The sequence below is a fragment of the Eriocheir sinensis genome, chromosome 2 (assembly GCF_024679095.1).
Source record: "Eriocheir sinensis breed Jianghai 21 chromosome 2, ASM2467909v1, whole genome shotgun sequence".
Lineage (NCBI taxonomy): Eukaryota > Metazoa > Arthropoda > Malacostraca > Decapoda > Varunidae > Eriocheir > Eriocheir sinensis.
The window spans coordinates 2,443,213-2,464,328 of NC_066510.1; the positions used below are offsets into that span (position 1 = coordinate 2,443,213).

The 21,116-nt window shown below is 45.4% G+C and overlaps 1 protein-coding gene across 1 annotated transcript in view; it reads right to left on the reverse strand.

Moving 5' to 3' along the window:
* Window positions 1-223: 223 nt before the first annotated feature.
* The window catches only part of LOC126998544 (PRKR-interacting protein 1 homolog), a 43,039-nt gene continuing 22,146 nt past the window's right edge, over window positions 224-21,116 (reverse strand). The window contains exons 2-3 of the mRNA XM_050860331.1: window positions 16,950-17,129; window positions 224-580 (exon numbers count right to left, since the gene is read on the reverse strand). Of these exons, the coding sequence (XP_050716288.1) occupies window positions 251-580; window positions 16,950-17,129 (510 nt within the window). The 3' untranslated portion in view covers window positions 224-250. The remainder of the gene's footprint in view (window positions 581-16,949; window positions 17,130-21,116) is intronic.

Here is a 21,116-nt window from a genome sequence, read left to right on the forward strand (position 1 = left end):
GCAGGGGAGGGAAGTTAGGGTGAGGAAGGGTGACAGGGGTGGGTAGGGTGAACTGGCAGAACTGGCAGGGAGGAAGTTAGAGGAAGGGTGACAGGGGTGGGTGGAGTGAACTGGCAGGGGAGGGAAGTTAGGGTGAGGAAGGGTGACAGGGGTGGGTGGGGTGAACTGGCAGGGGAGGGAAGTTAGGGTGAGGAAGGGTGACGGGTGGGAAGAAGTGTCGATATTTTTCTTTCCGTTAACCAGTTTATTGTCAGTCTCCAGAAGCACTTTTACTCTGCGTCACCATTCTCTCGGGTTCAGTTTGCTCCTCTGTCAGCTTGTTTCCTCTCCCCTTGGTCTCGGTCTCTTTGTTTTTCTCCCCTTCACTTCCCTTACGTTCCTCTTCCTCCTCTTCCTCCTCCTCGCTGCTCTCGGAAGGTGAACTCTCTGGAGCTTTACTGGAGTTCTTTGATTTTTTTTGCCTCTTCGCTTTCTGTCGTTCCTTCTGTCTTTGCCTCTTTGCTCTGTTCTTGGCCGCCTTCTCCTCCACGGCCCTCCTGTTCTCCTCCAGCCTCCTGTGGTACGCTACGTCCTGATCATCCTGGAAGAAGAAATGATGTGTTAAAGAAGAGAGTCAACCCTTAGAGATTAGTCGTAATACTGTCAGCCCTTAACCCCTTGACTAGATATCCTACAAGAAGACGTCACCAAGCTACAGGAATGGAGCAACAAGTGGCTGCTGCAGTTCAATGAAGAAAAATGTAAAGGAAAAATGTAAAATCATGGACCTTGGGAGGGGATATCCAGCACACCAATACCACATGGGAAACACTCCACTATCCACCACAGAGGCAGAGAAAGACTTGGGAGTATATGTTACCAGGCTGCCAGTGAAAGCCAATTCCCTGACAATTGCAGCGGACAGGTTAATAAGTAGTTGTAGGGCAATCCCTGCAGTTACTTTATTGGAGATGAGGGTGGGATTGAGATTTGATCACAATTAGGAGATCAGGGCTGTTGGGCTCCCTTTCTCTCTCTGCAACCAATACTACAGCACTACCTCCATAGCGGATGACTGTTTGCCAGCTGTTCCACCTACCTTGCTGTTACTAAGTTTGTCTAATCTTGGCTCCTATTAGTGATATTAACCCTGAGATGGTGGCAGTATTTGAAGAGTAGCTCCCCACAAAATAAATGGTCTATATATATTGTCATTGCTGACCCTAGGACCGTAGCATAAATATAGTTACACAGCATAACATATGTTTCAACTATCGTCTCTATACAGATTCTGCCACAGTCTGGAAATGTTATATTTCTGCCATACAAAACTGACTGACTGAATTTGGGACCGTCTATATACAGCTCCACCGCCCTCTAGGGGTTAATAGTTTTGATGGGTCAGTGGAAGATTTTGAGACCCACAGCAGCAGAGTAGAACTATTTTTTCAGCCTGGATGGCAGTCAGAAAGTGCCGGCTTTTCCAGTCCTAGTGGGTCCCAAGCTCTATGTATATACTGACATACTTTGGTTTACGAGTTTAATTCATTGTGGAATTTTGCTAGCTAACCAAAAATCTCGTAAACCAAAATGAATTTCCCTTTTTAAATTAATGCATATCCCATTAATGCGTCCCATATCTCAAAAAATATTTATATAAAAATCATTTTAACATGTTATTTTATCCAGAATTAATGTAATTTTACTAATTAATGGCAATAATAAATAATATGAAACACAAATCAATGTGTTATGGTTGTTATGGAGACTCCCGCAGCCGCTGACGCTACGCTCGAGGTGTAGGCCACACACCGGGGTTTAGCAGCTGCAGTTTCCCTATTCTCAAGCATAGACTTCACAATCTCTTGACGGGAAACGGGGCGCGGGGCCGATTCGCAGGGGGCCGATTTTCAAAAATTTAAAATTTAAATATTTTCAAAACCAAAGCAGCTAGCGACCTGAAACTAAAACAGGCACCTCCCTTAGGCATATATGAGTCTCCATGAGCAGCGGTATCAAAAAATTCAAAGTCGTTCCCTAATAAAATCCCGATTAATTGTTTTTTATATAAGTATAACAAAACTTAAAAGGCTATAAAATCCTCAGATTTTACGCTAGATACAAACATCACCAAATGCAGAGATAATCACTTATATTTTCAGAATCAATAGCAATATTTAGCATATCTTATAAGTTTTTGCCCGAAATAGCTACTTATTTTTTTTTTTATTTAGTGCAATTTTTTACGTAAGTTTTTAACATCTAATAAATCACTTAATTTTCACATTAGCAACTTAATAATAGAGGAAATCATGCAGAAACTTCTTAATTTTACTCAACAAAAGCAAAATATTCATTTTCTATATACAATCACAACTTATTTTGGTTGAATTCCGATGTCACTATTGCCGCAGCACGCCTTGCCGACTATCTGGCCCTCGTCCTGAACAATCACTTTAGCCTTTTGGCCTATGACATGGGCCCCGGTCAGTTTCCTGGACTTGTACACGTCCCTGTTCCTCGTCTCCTTCCTGCCCTCCTCGATACTGCTCCTCTTCCTGCCGGTCGGCTGCTTCAAGGCCTTGTTCGTCCTCGCTTCTGAGGTCACGTCCTTGGAGAAATTAGCACCGAAACAGTTGAAGAGGGACCTGCTGATGTGCGGCAAGATGGTGTTGGCCAGGTTGTGCCCCTCCTGGCACCTGTACCCTGCAAGGTCGGGTCTGAGGCCGCCAGGAACTCCAGGAGGTGCCTGAACCCGTCCCTGTGGCGCATGGCAGGGAGAGGAACCTCAACCTGCGCTCCTTCTTGTCCTCCCTGCATCAGGGAGTCCCACAGCGACATCCCGAAGGACGCCATGTGGGCCATTGGGAGAGATGGCCGCTTCAGGACCGCCCAGCCGTCTCCAGCTCTCCCCTGTCGACCAGCTCGACCAGGCGTCGAACATCACAGAGGCGGGTCGCCCTCTCGAGCTCCACGGTAATCTTCATCTCCTCCTGCTGGGCAAGCTCCTGCTTGCAGCACTCAGCCACAGAGGAGTTGGCCTGGACCTTCCTGGCCAGGTAGCAGCGTAGTTGCCGACCATGGGCGAGGAGCAACTCGTCCGTCGGCGGGTCCGGCTGGTCAAGCGTCCTCATATCTTGTGTCTCCTCCGTCACTTCCACCTCGATCCACTGCCTTCTGTGTCTTCTTGTATCGTCCTCTGGATCCTTGCAGTTGTGGGGAAGGGTACAGAGACGATGAATAACTGTAGGTCCTTTACTTGGAGAGTAAACAGAGGCAGGACAGCGATAATCCTTTACAGAGGAAGTGCCCAGCTGACTGCGTGCCTAAAGCGAGTTAGGCTGACGAACTGAGCTGAGTTGCCATGTAGGCACTAACTAAACGTACATTTCTTGTTTCCTAATACGTAAAACTGTGGACTTCACTATCCTACAGTTATCATTCATTTTACGTAAAGATTTCAACCTAAAGTTACGCAAATTTGCCATTTTTTACACAACGTTTTCAAAGTGCACGCATGGTGCTATTTTATATAAGTTACCTTGAATCCTCGACCAAATCACTCTAGAGACACTCCTGCCTGCTTGTATGCACTAAAACTTGAAGATTTCGTCCTGTTTCCACTTAAATTCGGAGTAAGAACGCAGAGTGTGTTTGAGTTGTCGCAGTGAAAGTCGCCATAACAATCGGCCCCTTACGCGAAGCCAGCGCGCCAAGACTGAAGAGATTTCCCGTCAACTAGTTGTGAAGTCTATGTCTCAAGACACTGGAACTACGTTCAGCCACCAACACGAAGCTAACCCAACGTACTGTCCGAGATGGAGGGTGAACAGGAGTCAGTCATGTCCAGGAGAGCTTACAAGCCGCCAAGGCTTGCACCCCATTCCTGTTGTAAGCATAGCATCCGCCATTCCCGTTTTCTTCTTTGTAGCTCCATCCCTTTTAACCATCTTTATGGGGGACATTATTAAAGCAAAAAGAACGCACACTGTACTGCTGAAAACACTAAGATCGCACAACAAAGCACAAGTGCAATCGGACACAAGTGCAGATATTATCTCTATGAGTTTTAAAACGTAAACTGAGACTAGGGTTGCCAACTTGCCACCCTCGCCCTATAATATGGAACGCCATTTGTTCTGTTTTTGGCTGTCTGAATGGTTAACCCTTTCACTACGGCCGGGTGAAAACAGCGCCCTGTGTCGTATCCGGGCTGGCCGCGCGCCCCAAATTTCAAACGTCGCTTCTGATTATAACAAGTTTTCAGCCATAACTCAACATAATCATCATGTATTATATATAAAAACATGCAAAATTAAATGGTGCACATAAAGAAACATAAATTACCTGACCCTCCCTACCTCTCTTTTAATCTCTTTCCCTCCCACTCACACCCTTTCTCTCCCCCTCTTTCCTCACCTTTACCTGACCCTCCCTACCTCTCTCTTCTTTTCCTGCCCCATTTCCTCCACTCATTTCCCTTGTTTCCTCCTTTCTCACACCCTCTTATATTTAGTCTTATCTCTCACTCTGTCACTCTTCCTCCCTTTCTCCTTCCCCATTAGATAATACGAACACACACACACACACACACACACACACACACACACACAAAGGTGAAATGGGAAGGGTGTGGGGAGGGAGGGGCAGAAGTGAGAGTCAGGTCATGTCCTGACTGAAGCCCTGACCTGACTCTCCCTCAGGACCTGTCATGACTCTCCCTCAGGACCTCACCTGACTCTCCCTCAGGACCTGTCATGACTCTCCCTCAGGACCTCACCTGACTCTCCCTCAGGACCTGTCATGACTCTCCCTCAGGACCTGTCATGACTCTCCCTCAGGACCTCACCTGACTCTCCCTCAGGACCTGTCATGACTCTCCCTCAGGACCTGTCATGACTCTCCCTCAGGACCTCACCTGACTCTCCCTCAGGACCTGTCATGACTCTCCCTCAGGACCTGTCATGACTCTCCCTCAGGACCTCACCTGACTCTCCCTCAGGACCTGTCATGACTCTCCCTCAGGACCTCACCTGACTCTCCCTCAGGACCTGTCATGACTCTCCCTCAGGACCTCACCTGACTCTCCCTCAGGACCTCACCTGACTCTCCCTCAGGACCTGTCATGACTCTCCCTCAGGACCTCACCTGACTCTCCCTCAGGACCTCACCTGACTCTCCCTCAGGACCTGACCTAACTCTCCCTCAGGACCTCACCTGACTCTCCCTCAGGACCTGACCTAACTCTCCCTCAGGACCTCACCTGACTCTCCCTCAGGACCTCACCTGACTCTCCCTCAGGACCTCACCTAACTCTCCCTCAGGACCTCACCTGACTCTCCCTCAGGACCTCACCTGACTCTCCCTCAGGACCTGTCATGACTCTCCCTCAGGACCTCACCTGACTCTCCCTCAGGACCTGACCTAACTCTCCCTCAGGACCTCACCTGACTCTCCCTCAGGACCTCACCTGACTCTCCCTCAGGACCTGTCATGACTCTCCCTCAGGACCTGACATGACTCTCCCTCAGGACCTGTCATGACTCTCCCTCAGGACCTGACATGACTCTCCCTCAGGACCTGTCATGACTCCCTCAGGACCTGTCATGACTCTCCCTCAGGACCTGTCATGACTCTCCCTCAGGACCTGTTATGACTCTCCCTCAGGACCTGTTATGACTCTCCCTCAGGACCTGTCATGACTCTCCCTCAGGACCTGTTATGACTCTCCCTCAGGACCTGTCATGACTCTCCCTCAGGACCTGTCATGACTCTCCCTCAGGACCTGTCATGACTCTCCCTCAGGACCTGTCATGACTCTCCCTCAGGACCTGTCATGACTCTCCCCACTGTCCCTCCCTCCCTCCCACACCCTTCTCCTTGTGTTCATGCTCTTTATCTCTCCCTGTTCCCTGCACCACTGTTCCCTGTTCTCCCTTCTTACATCCTCTATCGGTGTTTTCTTCATGACTCACTCTGTCCCTCTCCTCCCTTTACCCTTCCGTATTTACCTAATTGTGAAAGAAAAGAAGTGAGCTACACTCATATTGTCCTTTCTCTGAGTATTCTTCCGCCACGCTCAACAAACTAATTCCTGCGCGAAGTTCGTATTTACGAGGCAAATGTCGAAAGTCAAAACAAAAATTATAGTATCCTTTATTGGGACAGCATCGTAACAATGAAGCGTCGTAGGAAGTGTTTATAAGAGTGTGGGAAAGGTCAACAGGAGTGTGGGAAAGATTTGTAAGAGTGTGGCGAGGGTTTATAAAGCCTTAAAATATATATAAATAATAAAAAAAAATATAGTCGCTACTTCGTGAATTTTCGCCTATCGCAGGGGTTCTGGAACCTAACCCCATCGATAGATGAGGGATTACTGTATTCGTAGATGACGTGTGTCTGCAGAACTGTATTTCCTTACATTAGTTGTGATAAAGAAATAGATTTGTGGAGAAAAATGGAGGAAAGGGAAGGGAAGTCATAAGTATGTTCTCTCAGTTTCCGGTAATGTAGTCGCTGCTCTTTGTATTCTTTCCAATTTTCTAATTTCTTTCTTCAATCTAGGTGTGTGTGTGTGTGTGTGTGTGTGTGTGTGTGTGTGTGTGTGTGTGTGTGTGTGTGTGTGTGTGTGTATTTACCTAGTTGTGATTTACAGGAACGTAGTTATGCTCGTGCTGTCCCGTCTTTCCAACTACAGTACCCTCTCGAGTTTCGCGCTCGCTTCGTTCCGAAGGCACAGCGCTAAACTCGAGGATCGCGAAGCTCGAGGTGTTGAAAACACTGAAAAGCGCTTGTCTGTTCCGACCCGTGTTTTTTTTTTTTTTTTTTTTTTTTTTTAATGTGGGCTATGACACCGGTAGACTATACATCTGGGCCTGATGGTCGGCCCCGAGCCCATCATAGTGGTGCCATTATAATTGGCTCATGCTGCCCCCCAGAGCTTAATTTTTTTCCTCCTTTACTCCCTTGTTATCTCAAAAACGTACCTTGGAAAAAGGAAGAAAACAGGAAGAGAGAACGGGTCGTTTTAAAGCCACAGATAAAGCCTTACGATTGGCTGAGCTCTGAAAACACTTGTGATTCGCTGGGAGTCCAATGACGTCATTGCCGGCGCTCACCCGGTCAGCGGCCTCGCTGCCTTAAGGGGTGTGTTTGAGCCAAGAATAGGAAATATCCCCCTAAAATTCAATTTTCTGTTTTTTGCATTTCTACTTTGGTCTATCTTCATGGGAAACTGTTTTAAAATATCTTAGCGGTACGATGCCTGTTTCCACTGGAAATTAGTCATTATTTGACACTATCTCAGGCCTGGAATGGCGCACGACCGCGCTCTAGAACCAAGGTGTTATGTGTTTATTTATATTTATATGATTTTAAGGCAGTTTTTTTTTTATATATGTAGCTGCAAAGCAGCTGACAGACGAACTTATTGACAAGTCCTCCTCATACTACACAAAGGCTGTCAGAGACAAGCATGAGGCTGTTGGCAGCAAGAGGTCAGCGATAGTGGCCAGCTATTATCACCACACTGCCACCAAAAATGAAGAACATGGTCTGTGCCCCGAGAGTCAATCCTCATGGTGCTGGGTGCAGAGAAGCCTGGCACAAGGGGAGAGACCAGCACCACACACTGACAAGAGGATTTACTTGTCCCACGTATCATACGACAGCCTCAGCCTCATCAGGACGGTGTACCGTGACCTCACAAGACCAGAGCTGCTGGAGAAGTGCCTGAAGGGGAGGACACAGAACAGAAATGAGAGCCTACACGGAAAGGTCTGGAGGAAGGCTTCAAAAGACAAATTCTGTGGCCTACATAGGACTGTCTTTGTGTCCCAGGTCACAATCCTGGAGCGTAACTTTGGGCACAGTGAAGCCAACCTCCTGACCTCGCTTGGGTTCAAGAGGTCCTCCAACTTCATAGATTCTCTTGAGTGGAAGGAAAAGAGGGCAAGCAGAACCAAGAACGAGAAGAGGAAGAAGAAAAAGACAAGAAAACAAGCCAGCAAGGCAGCAGGAAAACATTATAAGCCTGGAGGCTTCTGAGTAAAATCATGGCTACAATGAGCGGGGTGGTGCCCCATGATACCCACACCACCGAGTGTATAATATCCTTTGAAAAGGAGGGGCCAGGTACCATGACTCAGAAATACCTGTTGAATAAAAAATACACTGCAGAACTAGCATATCAAACATATTATGGCAACGAAATGTAAAAAAGATGATTTCTCGAAATGTAAGTTATTGGCATTTTTGGTTAAAATTCTGATAGCCTATAAAAGACATTTCCAATTGGATAAGTTCATTCAATAGGGTAATGGTAAGACTATATTTCCTGGCCAGTGATAGCGTACTGGACCCACATTATGTGATGGCGTGATGGGGTTCAAATCCTCACGCTACCACCGGATTTTTTTTTTCAGTCACGAGTGGGGCTTAAACACACATGCTGTCTGGGACCACCCATCAGCAGGACGACTCTAAAGCCGTCCAAGCCAATGGCGAGAAGAAGTTCCGGTTCAGCATGAATGCCAGAAGTAAATGAGCGCCTCCACTACCCGCCATGATCAAAGCCAGAAGGGGCCAAGGCCCCCCATCACCTGGAACCTTGGTCGAAGCCTTCGTCCGGCCATCAGATGCCAAGATACGGAATGGTAACAACAAAAAAAAAAAATAAAATAAAAAAATAAAAAAAAAATCATGACAAAACTCTTCTAGGCGCCATAGAATATTTTTTATATATATTTTACACCGAAACAGCAATATGTGTTTGGTTACGTAATAAAAAAATATTATTATATACATGAAACAAAACACTGCCAACACATGTTGTCAGAATGTTAGCACTGAGGTTACTTTACATTGTCCAATGAACAAAAAAGCTGAAAACCCATAAACAAAAGTTATTTAGAACTCAAATTCGGTCAAAAAAAAAAAAAAAAAAAAAAAAAAAAGTTTTTGGTCAACTAGGGCACAAACTTTGCCAGAGATGTTGGATTATGGTCTGCTTTATTGTGTAAAATTTACAGCCAAAAATATGAAACTTCATATGCTTTCTATGACTATGCGCCCCTTAAGGCAGTGTCACACTGGCCGTTTTCTTCAAACCGTTGTGGCTACTGGCAACGCCCGTGCACCCATCCGGGAGTGAGTTGTCGGTTGTCCTTAACCTGGTGTCACACTGAACCCTTTTCTTCCCACCGCGTTGGCGGCAGCTTGGGCAACCGGCAAATCCAACTTTTCCAGGTGTGCGTCACACACGGCCAAGGTCAGTTGCCCGTATCCACATCCACAACGTAAACAAAGCACTTGCCCTGTATCACATGGCGTCGTCCGCTAAAGTAAGGGCTGCCGCGGCTTGTGCTGCCATTACCCAAGTTGTGGACTTGTTGCTGCAGTTAAATGGCAGGAAGAAACAGTTGTGGGTGTGGCGTGTCTGTGGCTCCTCCGTGCCAGTTCTCATTGTAACCACTGCGCATGAGCGGCCAACCCACCCATCTTGACTCCGATCAAGTAACAAGAAACACACACACACACACACACACACACACCAGACTCATCATGAACCATGGCAGATGTTTCTCACAAACAAAAATGGCTTTGCTATTTGCTAAAGTGTGTGAGAACTTATCTGGTGAGTGGTTCATACAAACCAAACATACCCAGTGGCAAGAAGAGAGCAGTGTTAAAGACGACTGCTCTCTTCTTGCCAGGAGCTAGAAGGTTTGGTTCATGTGAGACACTCACCAAATACGTTCTAACACACGCAAGAAATGGTGAAGTCGTTTCAGTTTGTCAGAAACATCTCCAATGGTTCCTAATGAGTCTGGTGTGTGCATGTGTGTGTGTGTGTGTGTGTGTGTGTGTGTGTGTGTGTGTGTGTGTGTTTATGTGGTTGAGTCAAGATGGGTGGGTTGGCCGCACACACGCAGTGGTGACAATGAGAACTGGCACGGAGGACCCACAGACACGCCACACCCACAACAGCTTCTTCCTGCCATTTAACTGCAGCAACAAGTCCACAACTTGGGTAATGGCAGCACAAGCCGCGGCAGCCCTTACTTTACCAGACGACGCCATGTTGATACAGGGCAAGTGCTTTGTTTACTTTGTGGATGTGGATACGGGCAACCGACCTTGGCCGTGTGTGACGCACACCTGGAAAAGCTGGAGTTGCCGGTTGCCCAAGCTGCCGCCAACGCGGTTGGAAGAAAAAAGCCCTGTGTGACACCAGCTTATGGATAACCGTGAACTCATTCCCGGTTATCCGTTACGTTGGTTGGGGCTACGGGCACTGCCCGTAGCCCCAACGGTTGGATGAAAACGGCCATTGTGACACCGCCTTGAGGCAGTGAAGCTGCTGATAGCGCGAAGGTCAGCAATGACGTTATCGGACTCCCAGCGAATTATGAGCGTGTTTTCAGAACTGTCAGCCAATCGTAAGGCAGCCGCCTTCAACTGCGGGATCAAAACGAGCCGTTCTCTCTCTCTCTCTTGCCATAGCCACAATGTTTGGAGTAAAACGTCCAGTGTGATACTACACTCAACCCTCGATTTGCCGGACCTCCATTTGCCGGATTTCGGATTTGCCGGACAAGAGTCCGTGGGGTAAAAAAAAAAAAAAAAAGTCAAGTTCAAACTACAAACTACAGACAAAGTTCGCAAATCGGGCACTAGAGGGCAGCAGCGGGATGCTGGCGGACATACCTGTCTAGTACACAAGCCGCATGCAGTCAGCCAGTGTTGTACGTGCTACGTTAATACATGATACACCTCTTCTCTTCCTTGATATAGGACAGCTATGCGAGGTGTAGTCCGGGGTGGGTTGTGTTTTTATACATATATATAAAAGAAAATCCGGCAAGGGACCCGGACATTTTCATCCATTGCATTCCATTCAAGATTCCGGACAAGCCTTTAGTCCGTAGTCCGGCGAGGGTTGAGTGTACCTTTAAAGGTAGCGTGCGTGATGCCGATGGTAAGTAGACGTGACCCGTATGTGTCAAAGCAGCGCGAAACTCAGGTTGGTAAGAATTTAGGACTGACCGCGAAACTCGGGGATCGCGAAACTCGAAAGGGTAGTGTACTTCCGTCTCATTTGGCTTTAAATGCGGTTTTTGACTTAGCCTGCACCACTTACCTCTCCAGCCCATTCCAGACCCCCACACATCTCTGCGGGAAGCTGTTCTTCTTGATGTCTCTTCTACAAATTCCTTTTCTCAACGGTTTTCCATTTCCTCTAAAGTTTCTCTCTTCTCTTATCAAAAGGTCATCTCTATCCAATTCCTCTAGACCATTCATCACCCTATACACCACTATTAAATCTCCTCTTTCTCTTCTAATTTCCAATGTAGGGAAGTTCGGCCTCAGCAATCTTTCTCCATAAGACAGGTCGCTCAGACTAGGTGCCATTTTTGTTGCCGCTCTCTGTATCCTCTCCAGTTTTCAAACATGTTTCTTAACCCTTTCATTACTAAATGCTTGCAGCGAGCGTTAGGCGTATTTGCTGGTGGCGCTAAATGCCCGCTGCGACCTCCACCCGCACTCAAATCTCCCACATATGAGAGTGTTCCAACACTAATTCTCACAACACAGGATTGCCAATTGAGTGGATTCTTCACTAAATTTGGTGGAAAATCATATCAGCCCAGCGCGGCAAATCTACGGACGAGTAACTGGTGGATGTTCTTGCCCAATATAGCGGCATTTTTGCATAGCTTCACCTATCACCGACTGATTCTTTGACCAAATAGTTGTAAATATTGCAGTTGGCAATACTCCCTTGCCAGAATCTGAAGAAAAAATGTCCGCAGTTCCCTCAATATGGCTGGTCATCCCGTACGCACCGACGTAAGTGTTAACATTCAACACTCCCTGAACGTGCATGTACATTCGCAAGAGAGGCATACATAACCAACTCCAGTTGATCTGGGCCTCCTCTTTCCAATGGTGTTTTTGGTTTTTAGCTGTGATGAATAGTTTTGGAGATACAGAGGTTAAAAGAGACCCCCCATTGGGCTGCCTGACTGTGCCTGAGGGGATAGTCTCATTGTGAGCGTCTAGCAATGAAAGGCTTAAGAGATAGCGACCAAGCCACTGATGCATATTCTAGTCTATGGCGTATCAAGGTCACAATTAATTTCCTTACCATGTCCTCATCAAGGAATCAGCACGCTGCTGTGATGTCCCTCAGCAGGTTGTGTCTCAGCTGATATTTTATTCACATGTCTTTCTGGAGACAAGTTCTCTGTGATCATCACTCCAAGGTCTTTTTCTTCTGTCTTCTTGTCTAACTTATCCTCACCCAACTTATAATGTCCCTCTACTCTCATTCCACTCTTTCCAAATTCAATAACACTCAGGGTTGGCATTTAAAAAAAAAAAAAAAAAAATTTAGGTATGACTGTATATATATTTACACACACGTATATACCAATAAAATATAGAAAAATAAATATAATTTCAAATGATATGCAATACAATAATCATGAATGATTTTTCTCATTAAAACATTGGCATTTGATTAGCTTCAACGTGTGAACATCCTGCACCCAGGCCCTGCGCATCTCACCAAGCCCTCAAGTGAGACCTCAGAGTGAAGAGGTTAACTGTTAGGTGTGAGATGCAGGGGCGGATACAGGGGGGGGCCCAGGGAGCCCGGGCCCCCCCCAAAATCTCCGCCTCCCCCAGAAAATCTCAAGTGTATGTGGATAGTGGGTACAGAACTGACTCGCTTATAATGTGCTACAACTATGATACGGAATGTGTCATTGGTTGTAGGCATATGCAGGCACGGATACAGGGGTGGAGAGCCAGATGGCCCGGGCCCCCCAAAAAATATTAGGATAACTAAAATATTTGCAATACCCATGAATTGAGCAAACATAAAATATATTTAAGATACCCCTAAAAAGCTACAGAGCTGGGGAGCAAAGCCGGCCGCCACTAGATACCTCTGGACGTTGTCTCCAAACTTTAAAAAAAATCTTCCTCTATCGGTTCCTTGGGCTTTACTATGTGGAGGTGGACGGGATGCTTAGGCAAGATTTGATTTTTTTCGGTGTCTGATGTAATTTTTCACTCCTGCAGGGCCAGGGCACAACGGGCACGTGCCCAGGGCCCCGCGCTCTTATGGGCCCGGCACTCATCTAACAATCTATATACTCGTACAGGGCCGTAGTGCGCCGTACCCAGGGGGGGGAGGGGCCGGGGGTGTCGGACGACCCTCCCATCTGATAAAATGTCCACTTTCTGAGAGTCAAAACGAAAATTGGTACCTTTCTGTTGCATTTCTGGAGAACTCAGGATTTTCTTTATTTATTTTCAGTATTTTAAGCCCCAAATACACTGCCAAATTTTGGCCACGAACTTGATGCCGAATCAGTTCATGAAAAAATTTGGCGACCGGTTCGCCAACATGACCAAGATTCTTACAGTTCGTGACCATTCAGCAACATGTCGGCGACATGTCGGCGAATGCTCAAGACAATTCAGGGACAGTTCGGAGACATGTCGCCGACTATTCGGCGTCCATGTCGTCGAGCTCAAAATCTGAAATTTTAACGTTTTTTTTTGTCGCGGAATAACTGGCGACAAGTCTCCGAATTGTCTTCGCATGTCCCCGAAGTGTCGGCGACATGTCGGGACAATTCTCCGACAGTGCCAAGATTTCTGACAGGTGATCATCTGATGCCCATGTGGCATAAAAAAGCTCGGGAATCCGCGCCTACCTCATGGACCACTACAACACCCGGGGAGCAGTGGCCTGGCAGGACAGAACTGTGGGCGAGTAAATACCATGTGTGGTAATATGTGTGGTAATATGTATGATAGTATGTGTAATACAATGTATAAATGTGGCTTGTTTTTGTTTTGCTCTCCTACAAATATTTTAGAATGAATGAATGTTTACGTAATATTAATAAACAAACCAGTAACTGAAAGAAAGAAATCTAAATAACTGAAAATGAAACAAAGGTTATATAATGGCAGAATAATGATATTAAGAAATAAATAAAGTAATAAATAGTAAATTTATTATGAAATAAATGAAAATGTTAGTTCCATACCTATCTAATACATTCATGATTCTTGTTTTTATATTTTCTGTGTACTATTATATATATATATATATATATATATATATATATATATATATATATATATATATATATATATATATATATATATATATATATATATATATATATTTATATATATGAGATAGATAGACAGATAGATAGATATAGATAGATAGATATATAGATAGATAGATAGAAAGATAATACATAAAGATAGATAGATAGATAGATAGACAGACAGACCGACCCCCGTGTACACCTCCCACCGTGACCCGTTTGCCGTGTCGTGATTAATTCGCCGAATATTCAGAGACATGTCCCCGAATAGTCTTGGCCATTCGGCGACATGTCCCCAAATAGTCGGCGACATGTCGGCGACAAATTTACCAATAAAATTTAAATTTCAACGGTCAAAATTCATTGACAATTCGCCGAACACCGCGAATCAGACGCCGAATTGTCTGCGACATGTCGGCGACATTTCGGCGACAATTCGGCGTCCATTTTGCATTCGTGCACATTCGGCGAACGGCCGCGAATTTTTCATGCAACATGAAACTTTCGTGGCGGTCGTGACCAACTGTCAAAAGTCGCGTGGTGGACGCAGACATGTCCCCGAACAGTCAAGAACAGGCAAGAAAGATGCCGAACTGTTCGCGACACAGGATGACTTGCATATTCGCGCACATTCGTGAGCCAAAATTCGGCTGTGTATTTGGGGCTTAAGTTAAGGAATATTATATTGAATATTATAGAGCAAGATTTAAAGGCCTAGGAAAAAATCTTTGTGACCTCATTCCTCACATGCAAGCAGAAAGTGAGTTTTAGTGCAGGCCACTATCATCATTTGGCACTTAGAAGAGGAAATAAGGGAAGATTTCCTTGCCTTTGTGCACGCCCAAGACCTCACCGGTAAAGGTTTAGCCTGGCTCCTTTTGCGCACCATTGAAGACCTTGGATTGGACATGGCCAAGTGCAGGGGACTTGGTTTCGATGGAGCAAGTGCCATGATGGGAAAATTCAAAGGGTGTGCCGCAGTACTCATGAAGAAGTACACCCTGGCCAAGCCAATCCACTGCTTTAACCACCGGCAGAATCTAGTACTGATGAAGGCGTGTGACGTCAAGGAAGTGAAGATCGCTCTTCAAACACTGACTGAGGTGTACAACTTCGTTCATTCTTCGTATATGCTCTCTCTCAGCTTCACAGAGGTTGTCAAGCTTACCTCGGCCAAGCGCGAAAAGCTTGTTCCCCTGTGACCCACCAGGTGGATTGAGAGGCATGACGCAGTGCTGGGTTTCGTTGAATTTCTCGAGTAAGAACTTGACGCCACCACTGGGCTCCTTCTCATCGCCATACGTGTTCCCCGCTTTCTCGTTGGACTGGTTGTAGTGGAGTGTATATTGGCGCATACTCTCGAGCCGAGCCGAACTCTTCATAAAAAAGATGGCGACCTGCTGGTGTCAGCCTATGCCACGATTCGTGGCATCGAGACCATTTTTGCCAAGTTCAGAGCAGATGCGGAGAATCATTGCACGACGTGTTCATGAAAGCGGAAGAGCTTTTGGTCGACAATGGGATCATCGCATGGCACCATCCCTGTGCCACGACTCTGTGGACGACAGGCCCAGCGATCAAATGTTCCGGGCGAGAATGCTGAGGAGTACTACCGCCGGGCGGTGTACATTCCGTTCATGGACCACGTCTTGGCTGAGTTGAAGAGTCGGTTCGGCAACGACACAGTGCCTGTCGCACTTCAGCTCAAGCAACTCCTTAAAGGCCCCGAAACAGATGTTGCGGCTGTGCTTCAAGCGGCGAAGCTCTACAAGCTCGACATCGACTCCCTGACACTCATGAAGGCGGAAGCGGAGCGCTGGGCATTATCTGTTCCGGTCTTCCAAACTATCAAAGAAGCCCAGGCACACGCCAGCACCAGCATGTTCCCCAATCTCGCCATTCTCTTGAAAACTCTGTTGACGCTTCCAGTCTCCAACGCGGAAGCCAAGAGGTCTTTCTCAGCATTGAACAGGCTGAAAACCTATCTGAGGAGTACCGCCGGCCAAGAGCGCCTGAACGGACTTGCCCTCTTCTGTGTCCACTATGTTATCCCCATTTCAGTCGAGAGTGATGAGCAAATTCGTTGAAAAAAAACCGCCGACTACTCTTTGCTTAGTGAGGCACTTGTTGAATACTTGGGAATTTGTAAATATATTTCTTTACATCAGCCAATCTTTGCAAAGGTGTTACCTCAATCCCATGTAAAAGAAGCCCTATAAGAATTCCTTTTTATCTTCAGCTGTGTCTAATTTTACATATTAACTCTTTTTTGTAAAGGTTAGGTTTGTAATTTATATATGACCTGTATTATGATCACCCTTGCTGCTTACATATCGAAATAAACGTTTAGTTTTCTTCGAATGCTCGTATGGGGATGATTTCTACCTGTTCAAATCTGCCTTTCCACTGGTCGGATGTACAATTTGAATTGTTTCTTGTTATTGCTTGCCAGCTTAAATATTGATTGCACTTCATATATATATATATATATATATATATATATATATATATATATATATATATATATATATATATATATATATATATATATATATATATATATATATACAAGAAAAAATCATTTGTCACATATACGTTGATTGCTCGGGAGCTGCTGATTTTAGGCAAAGAGCCGCCATCACTATCCATTGGTATTTACTCTTTTGAGGCTGTTGCTAACTTATGTAATTTTTCCATCTGGCCCCCAAATTGATTTTCTGGATCCGCCCCTGGTGAGATGTTACTGCTGAGAGGCATTAATAGCACTTTCCAAGTCTCCAATGACCTCTTTGATATGACACAACACTGAGATACAAGTCTGATGCCACGTACCTTCTCTTTGCAGTTCTGCAGAAATTCTTGGCGAGCGTACTCCCTTCGGCGTATGTGGCGGTACACGTGGAATTCTCCGCTGCCGGCGCCCGCACTCGATCCCATGACATTACGCACGAATTCAGCCGGGTCAGAAAATTTCTTGTCTTTTGGGCGGTCCGGGATGAAGGCGAGTTTGTCCTGTAGTAAATGTTGAGTTTAGATTCATCACACTTACCAGTACAGTAAAACCCCGATTATCCGAAAGCGGATTATCCGAAAGAGGCTTCCCCCCTTCCATTTCGGATAATCGGGGTTTTACTGTATATGCTTTTTAACTTGTGAAGCCCGCTAACAAACAACACATGCACATTAACCCCTTGACTGTGGATTTCCAACAAGAAGACATCACCAAGCTAGAGGAGTGGAACAAAAAGTGGCTGCTACAATTCAATGAAGCAAAATGCGAGGTCCAGCACCTTGGGAGGGAATATCCAGCATACCAATACCACATGGGAAACACTCCACTATCCACCGCAGAGGCAGAGAAAGACCTGGGAGCATATTTTACCAGGCTACTAGTGAAGGTGAATTCCGTGCCAATCGCAGCGGATGGGTTAAACTGGCTGATCAGGTCTTGCACTGTTATGAGCTTCAGTCCTTTTAACCCGGTAGCAGCGGGGATCATGTTTCTTAATGGTCCCTCCAAGCGAGAAAAAATGAGAAAAAACTCACCCCTCACACAAACCATTTCATTGTACATATCAAAGCATTTGTGATCAGATTATGAATCATCTATTTTGGGGGTTTAACATCATGGCACAAATTTGGCCTGTCGCTGCCACACGGTAAAGCCACAAATTGGGCCCATCGCTGCCACATGGTAAAGCCACAAATTGGGCCCATCGCTGCCACACGGTAAAGCCACAAATTTGGCCCATCGCTGCCACACGGTAAAGCCACAAATTTGGCCCATCGCTGCCACACGGTAAAGCCACAAATTTGGCCCATCGCTGCTACCGGGTTAAGTTCATTTTGCCAACTGTATGTTCCCCGCCACTGTGTAATCCAGCAGAAATGCACACAACCACAAGGCTGTAACGTTCAAGGCCATGCTGTCAACCACTACTGGAGGGAGCGTGGTAGATGATGTTTGTCGCTGCCAGCTGCATGATTAGCACCTCTAGCACTTTTACCACAGCATAGGAGGCAAATATTAAGTTGTGCGGTGAATCTCAATGCTTGGCTTCTGGCACTGAGATAGTCTGTGTAAGCTGTAACAGTGAGTGGATGTTAACCCGTCCGCTGCGATTGGCACGGATTTTGCCCTTACTGGTAGCCTGGTAACATACTCCCAGGTCTTTGCCTCTGTGGTGGATAGTGGAGTGTTTCCCATGTGGTATTGGTGTGCTGGGTATCCCTTCACTGGTAGCCTGGTAACATACACTCCCAGGTCTTTCTCTGCCTCTGTGGTGGATAGTGGAGTGTTTCCCATGTGGTATTGGTGTGCTGGATATCCCTTCACTGGTAGCCTGGTAACATACACTCCCAGGTCTTTCTCTGCCTCTGTGGTGGATAGTGGAGTGTTTCCCATGTGGTATTGGTGTGCTGGGTATCCCTTCACTGGTAGCCTGGTAACATACACTCCCAGGTCTTTCTCTGCCTCTGTGGTGGATAGTGGAGTGTTTCCCATGTGGTATTGGTGTGCTGGCTATCCCTTCACTGGTAGCCTGGTAACATACACTCCCAGGTCTTTCTCTGCCTGTGGGGGATAGTGGAGTGTTTCCCATGTGGCATTGGTATGTTGGATATCCCCTCCCAAGGTGCAGGACTTTACATTTTTCTTCATTGAATTGTAGCAGCCACTTTTTGTTCCTTTCCTGTTGCTAAGTGATGTCTTCTGGTAGGAAATTCACAGTCAGGAGGTTAAGGTATACAAAATTCAAAGGGTAAGAAGAGTGGCCATGCATTCATTTTCCAAACTAAACAATGATGGAATGTTTTAACCAAATAAAGTTGTGTGTGAAAATGACAATTAAAGGAATTATTATCATGAGACAAAATGTGATAAATTACAGGACTTTATATGAACACACACACACACACACACACACACACACACACACACACACACACACACGAGTCTTTTTGGAGACGATGCAAAGTTAATAAGAAAAGTGAAGATGGATGAAGACTGTGAGGAGCTGCAAAAAGACCTGGACAGAGTGTATAGATGGAGCCAGTTATGGGAGATGGAATTTAATGCAAACAAATGCCATGTTATGGAAATGGGGAAAAGTAAAAAAAGACTGAGAAAAACATACAGGATGGGAGAAGAAAACTTAAAGGTGGTACATGAAGAAAAAGACTTAGGAGTAACGATGCAAGACACACTATCCCCAGAAAAACATATAAACAAGTTATTTGGACAAACCTACAGGATGATGCAAAATATAAGGGTATCATTCCATTATATGGACAAGGAAATGATGAAGAAAATAATAACAACACTGATCAGACCAAAACTTGAATATGCTGCTGTTGTACGGTCACCTCACAAAAAGAAGGATATCAGAAAGTTGTAAAGAATACAGAAAATTGCAACTAAAATGGTCCCAGAACTCTTGAATATGACGTATGAAGACAAATTGAAGGAGATGGACTTGACGACACTGGAACAAAGAAGGGAGAGAGGAGATCTGATCACACTGTATAAGTTGGTAAATAAGTTTGATGAGGTGGATAGAGATGATCTCTTCTCTACTGCAAGAATGCAGGGGCTGAGAGGACATGGAAAAATCTTAATAAAGGAACCTGTTTGAGTGACTTGAAAAAGTATAGTTTTCCACATAGAAGTGTTAACACCTGGAACAGCTTGCGGGAAGAGGTGGTGGAGGCGAGCAGTGTCCATCAGATGAAGGAAAGGCTGGATCAATGTAGATATGGAGACGGGACTATTAGAGCTTAACTAGACTACAAATAGCTAAATACAAATAGGTAAATACACATAAAAAAGTATTTAAATCAGCCACAGATAACCTCATGACACCGTGGGTAAGGGAAGAGGCAAGATTTAGAGGAGAGGATGAACCAGCAAGATTGGACATAATTTTCACTAAAGGAAAAGACTGATCAAATGAAGTGCAACACGAGTGCCCACTGGGAAAAAGTGACTGTGAAGTATTACAAATAGAAATTGACGAATGATGTGAAGAGATTGGATTAGAGAACCATAGGGAGAAAAGAGGAATTACAGTAAAGCAAGGTATAGTGATTTGTGAGCTTGTTCTGGCAGCAAAAATTGGGCAGAAATGAAAAAGCTGAGAAAACTACGACATAATGACGAGTAATTCCCATGACCACACACTCTCACACACACACACACACACACACACACAAAAAAAAAAAAAAGATAAATAAATAAATAAATAAATAAATCCGTCCGCAGCCCCCAGGACCACATTGCCAGCACTGCCACCATTTCCAGGAGTGTTGCTGAGTGTTGTGTCGGGAGGTGGGTTGATGCAAACACTACTGGGGCCTTTCAAAATGATAAATAAAGTATAAATGCCAAGGCTGGTGCAAGATGTTGGAAGTAGGTGAAGTAATACCTCGGTTTACTTTACGCCTTACTTTACGAGTGGTTTGATTTACGAGTCCCCCCAAAAAACTTAAAATGCCTTGGTTTACGAGCGATGACTTGGCGTACGAGCATCCCGTTTGTACAAGTGGAAGTGCGAGTGTGGGTTCCTTTCGTTTGCCACAAGACGCAACCGCTCAGAGTGGGAAACAGTGGGAGTGGGGTCTCATTCTGCATTGCACACTCGCCAAGGTAACACCCGCGCACTCGTGTCTGCTTATGTTTCTGTTCTAGTATGTGAGCTTCATGTTTTCAGCACTACAGTTTTTAGTTTCTGAGCATTTTGGTTTCCGAGAGAAATTCCGGAACAAATTAAGCTCGTAGATCAAGGTATGACTATAAACATTTTGACCCTGTGCCACAAAGGTAAAGATTTCATAGGTTTTCACTTCACTTACAGGAATTTTTTTTAATAAGAGACGTAGCACACATGCAGAGTTCAATACACAAATATGCAGTGAGTACAGTCATAGCTCGGTGTACGAGTTTAATTCATTTCCGAGTTTTGCTCACAAACCAAGAGCCTCGTAAACCAAAACGAACACACA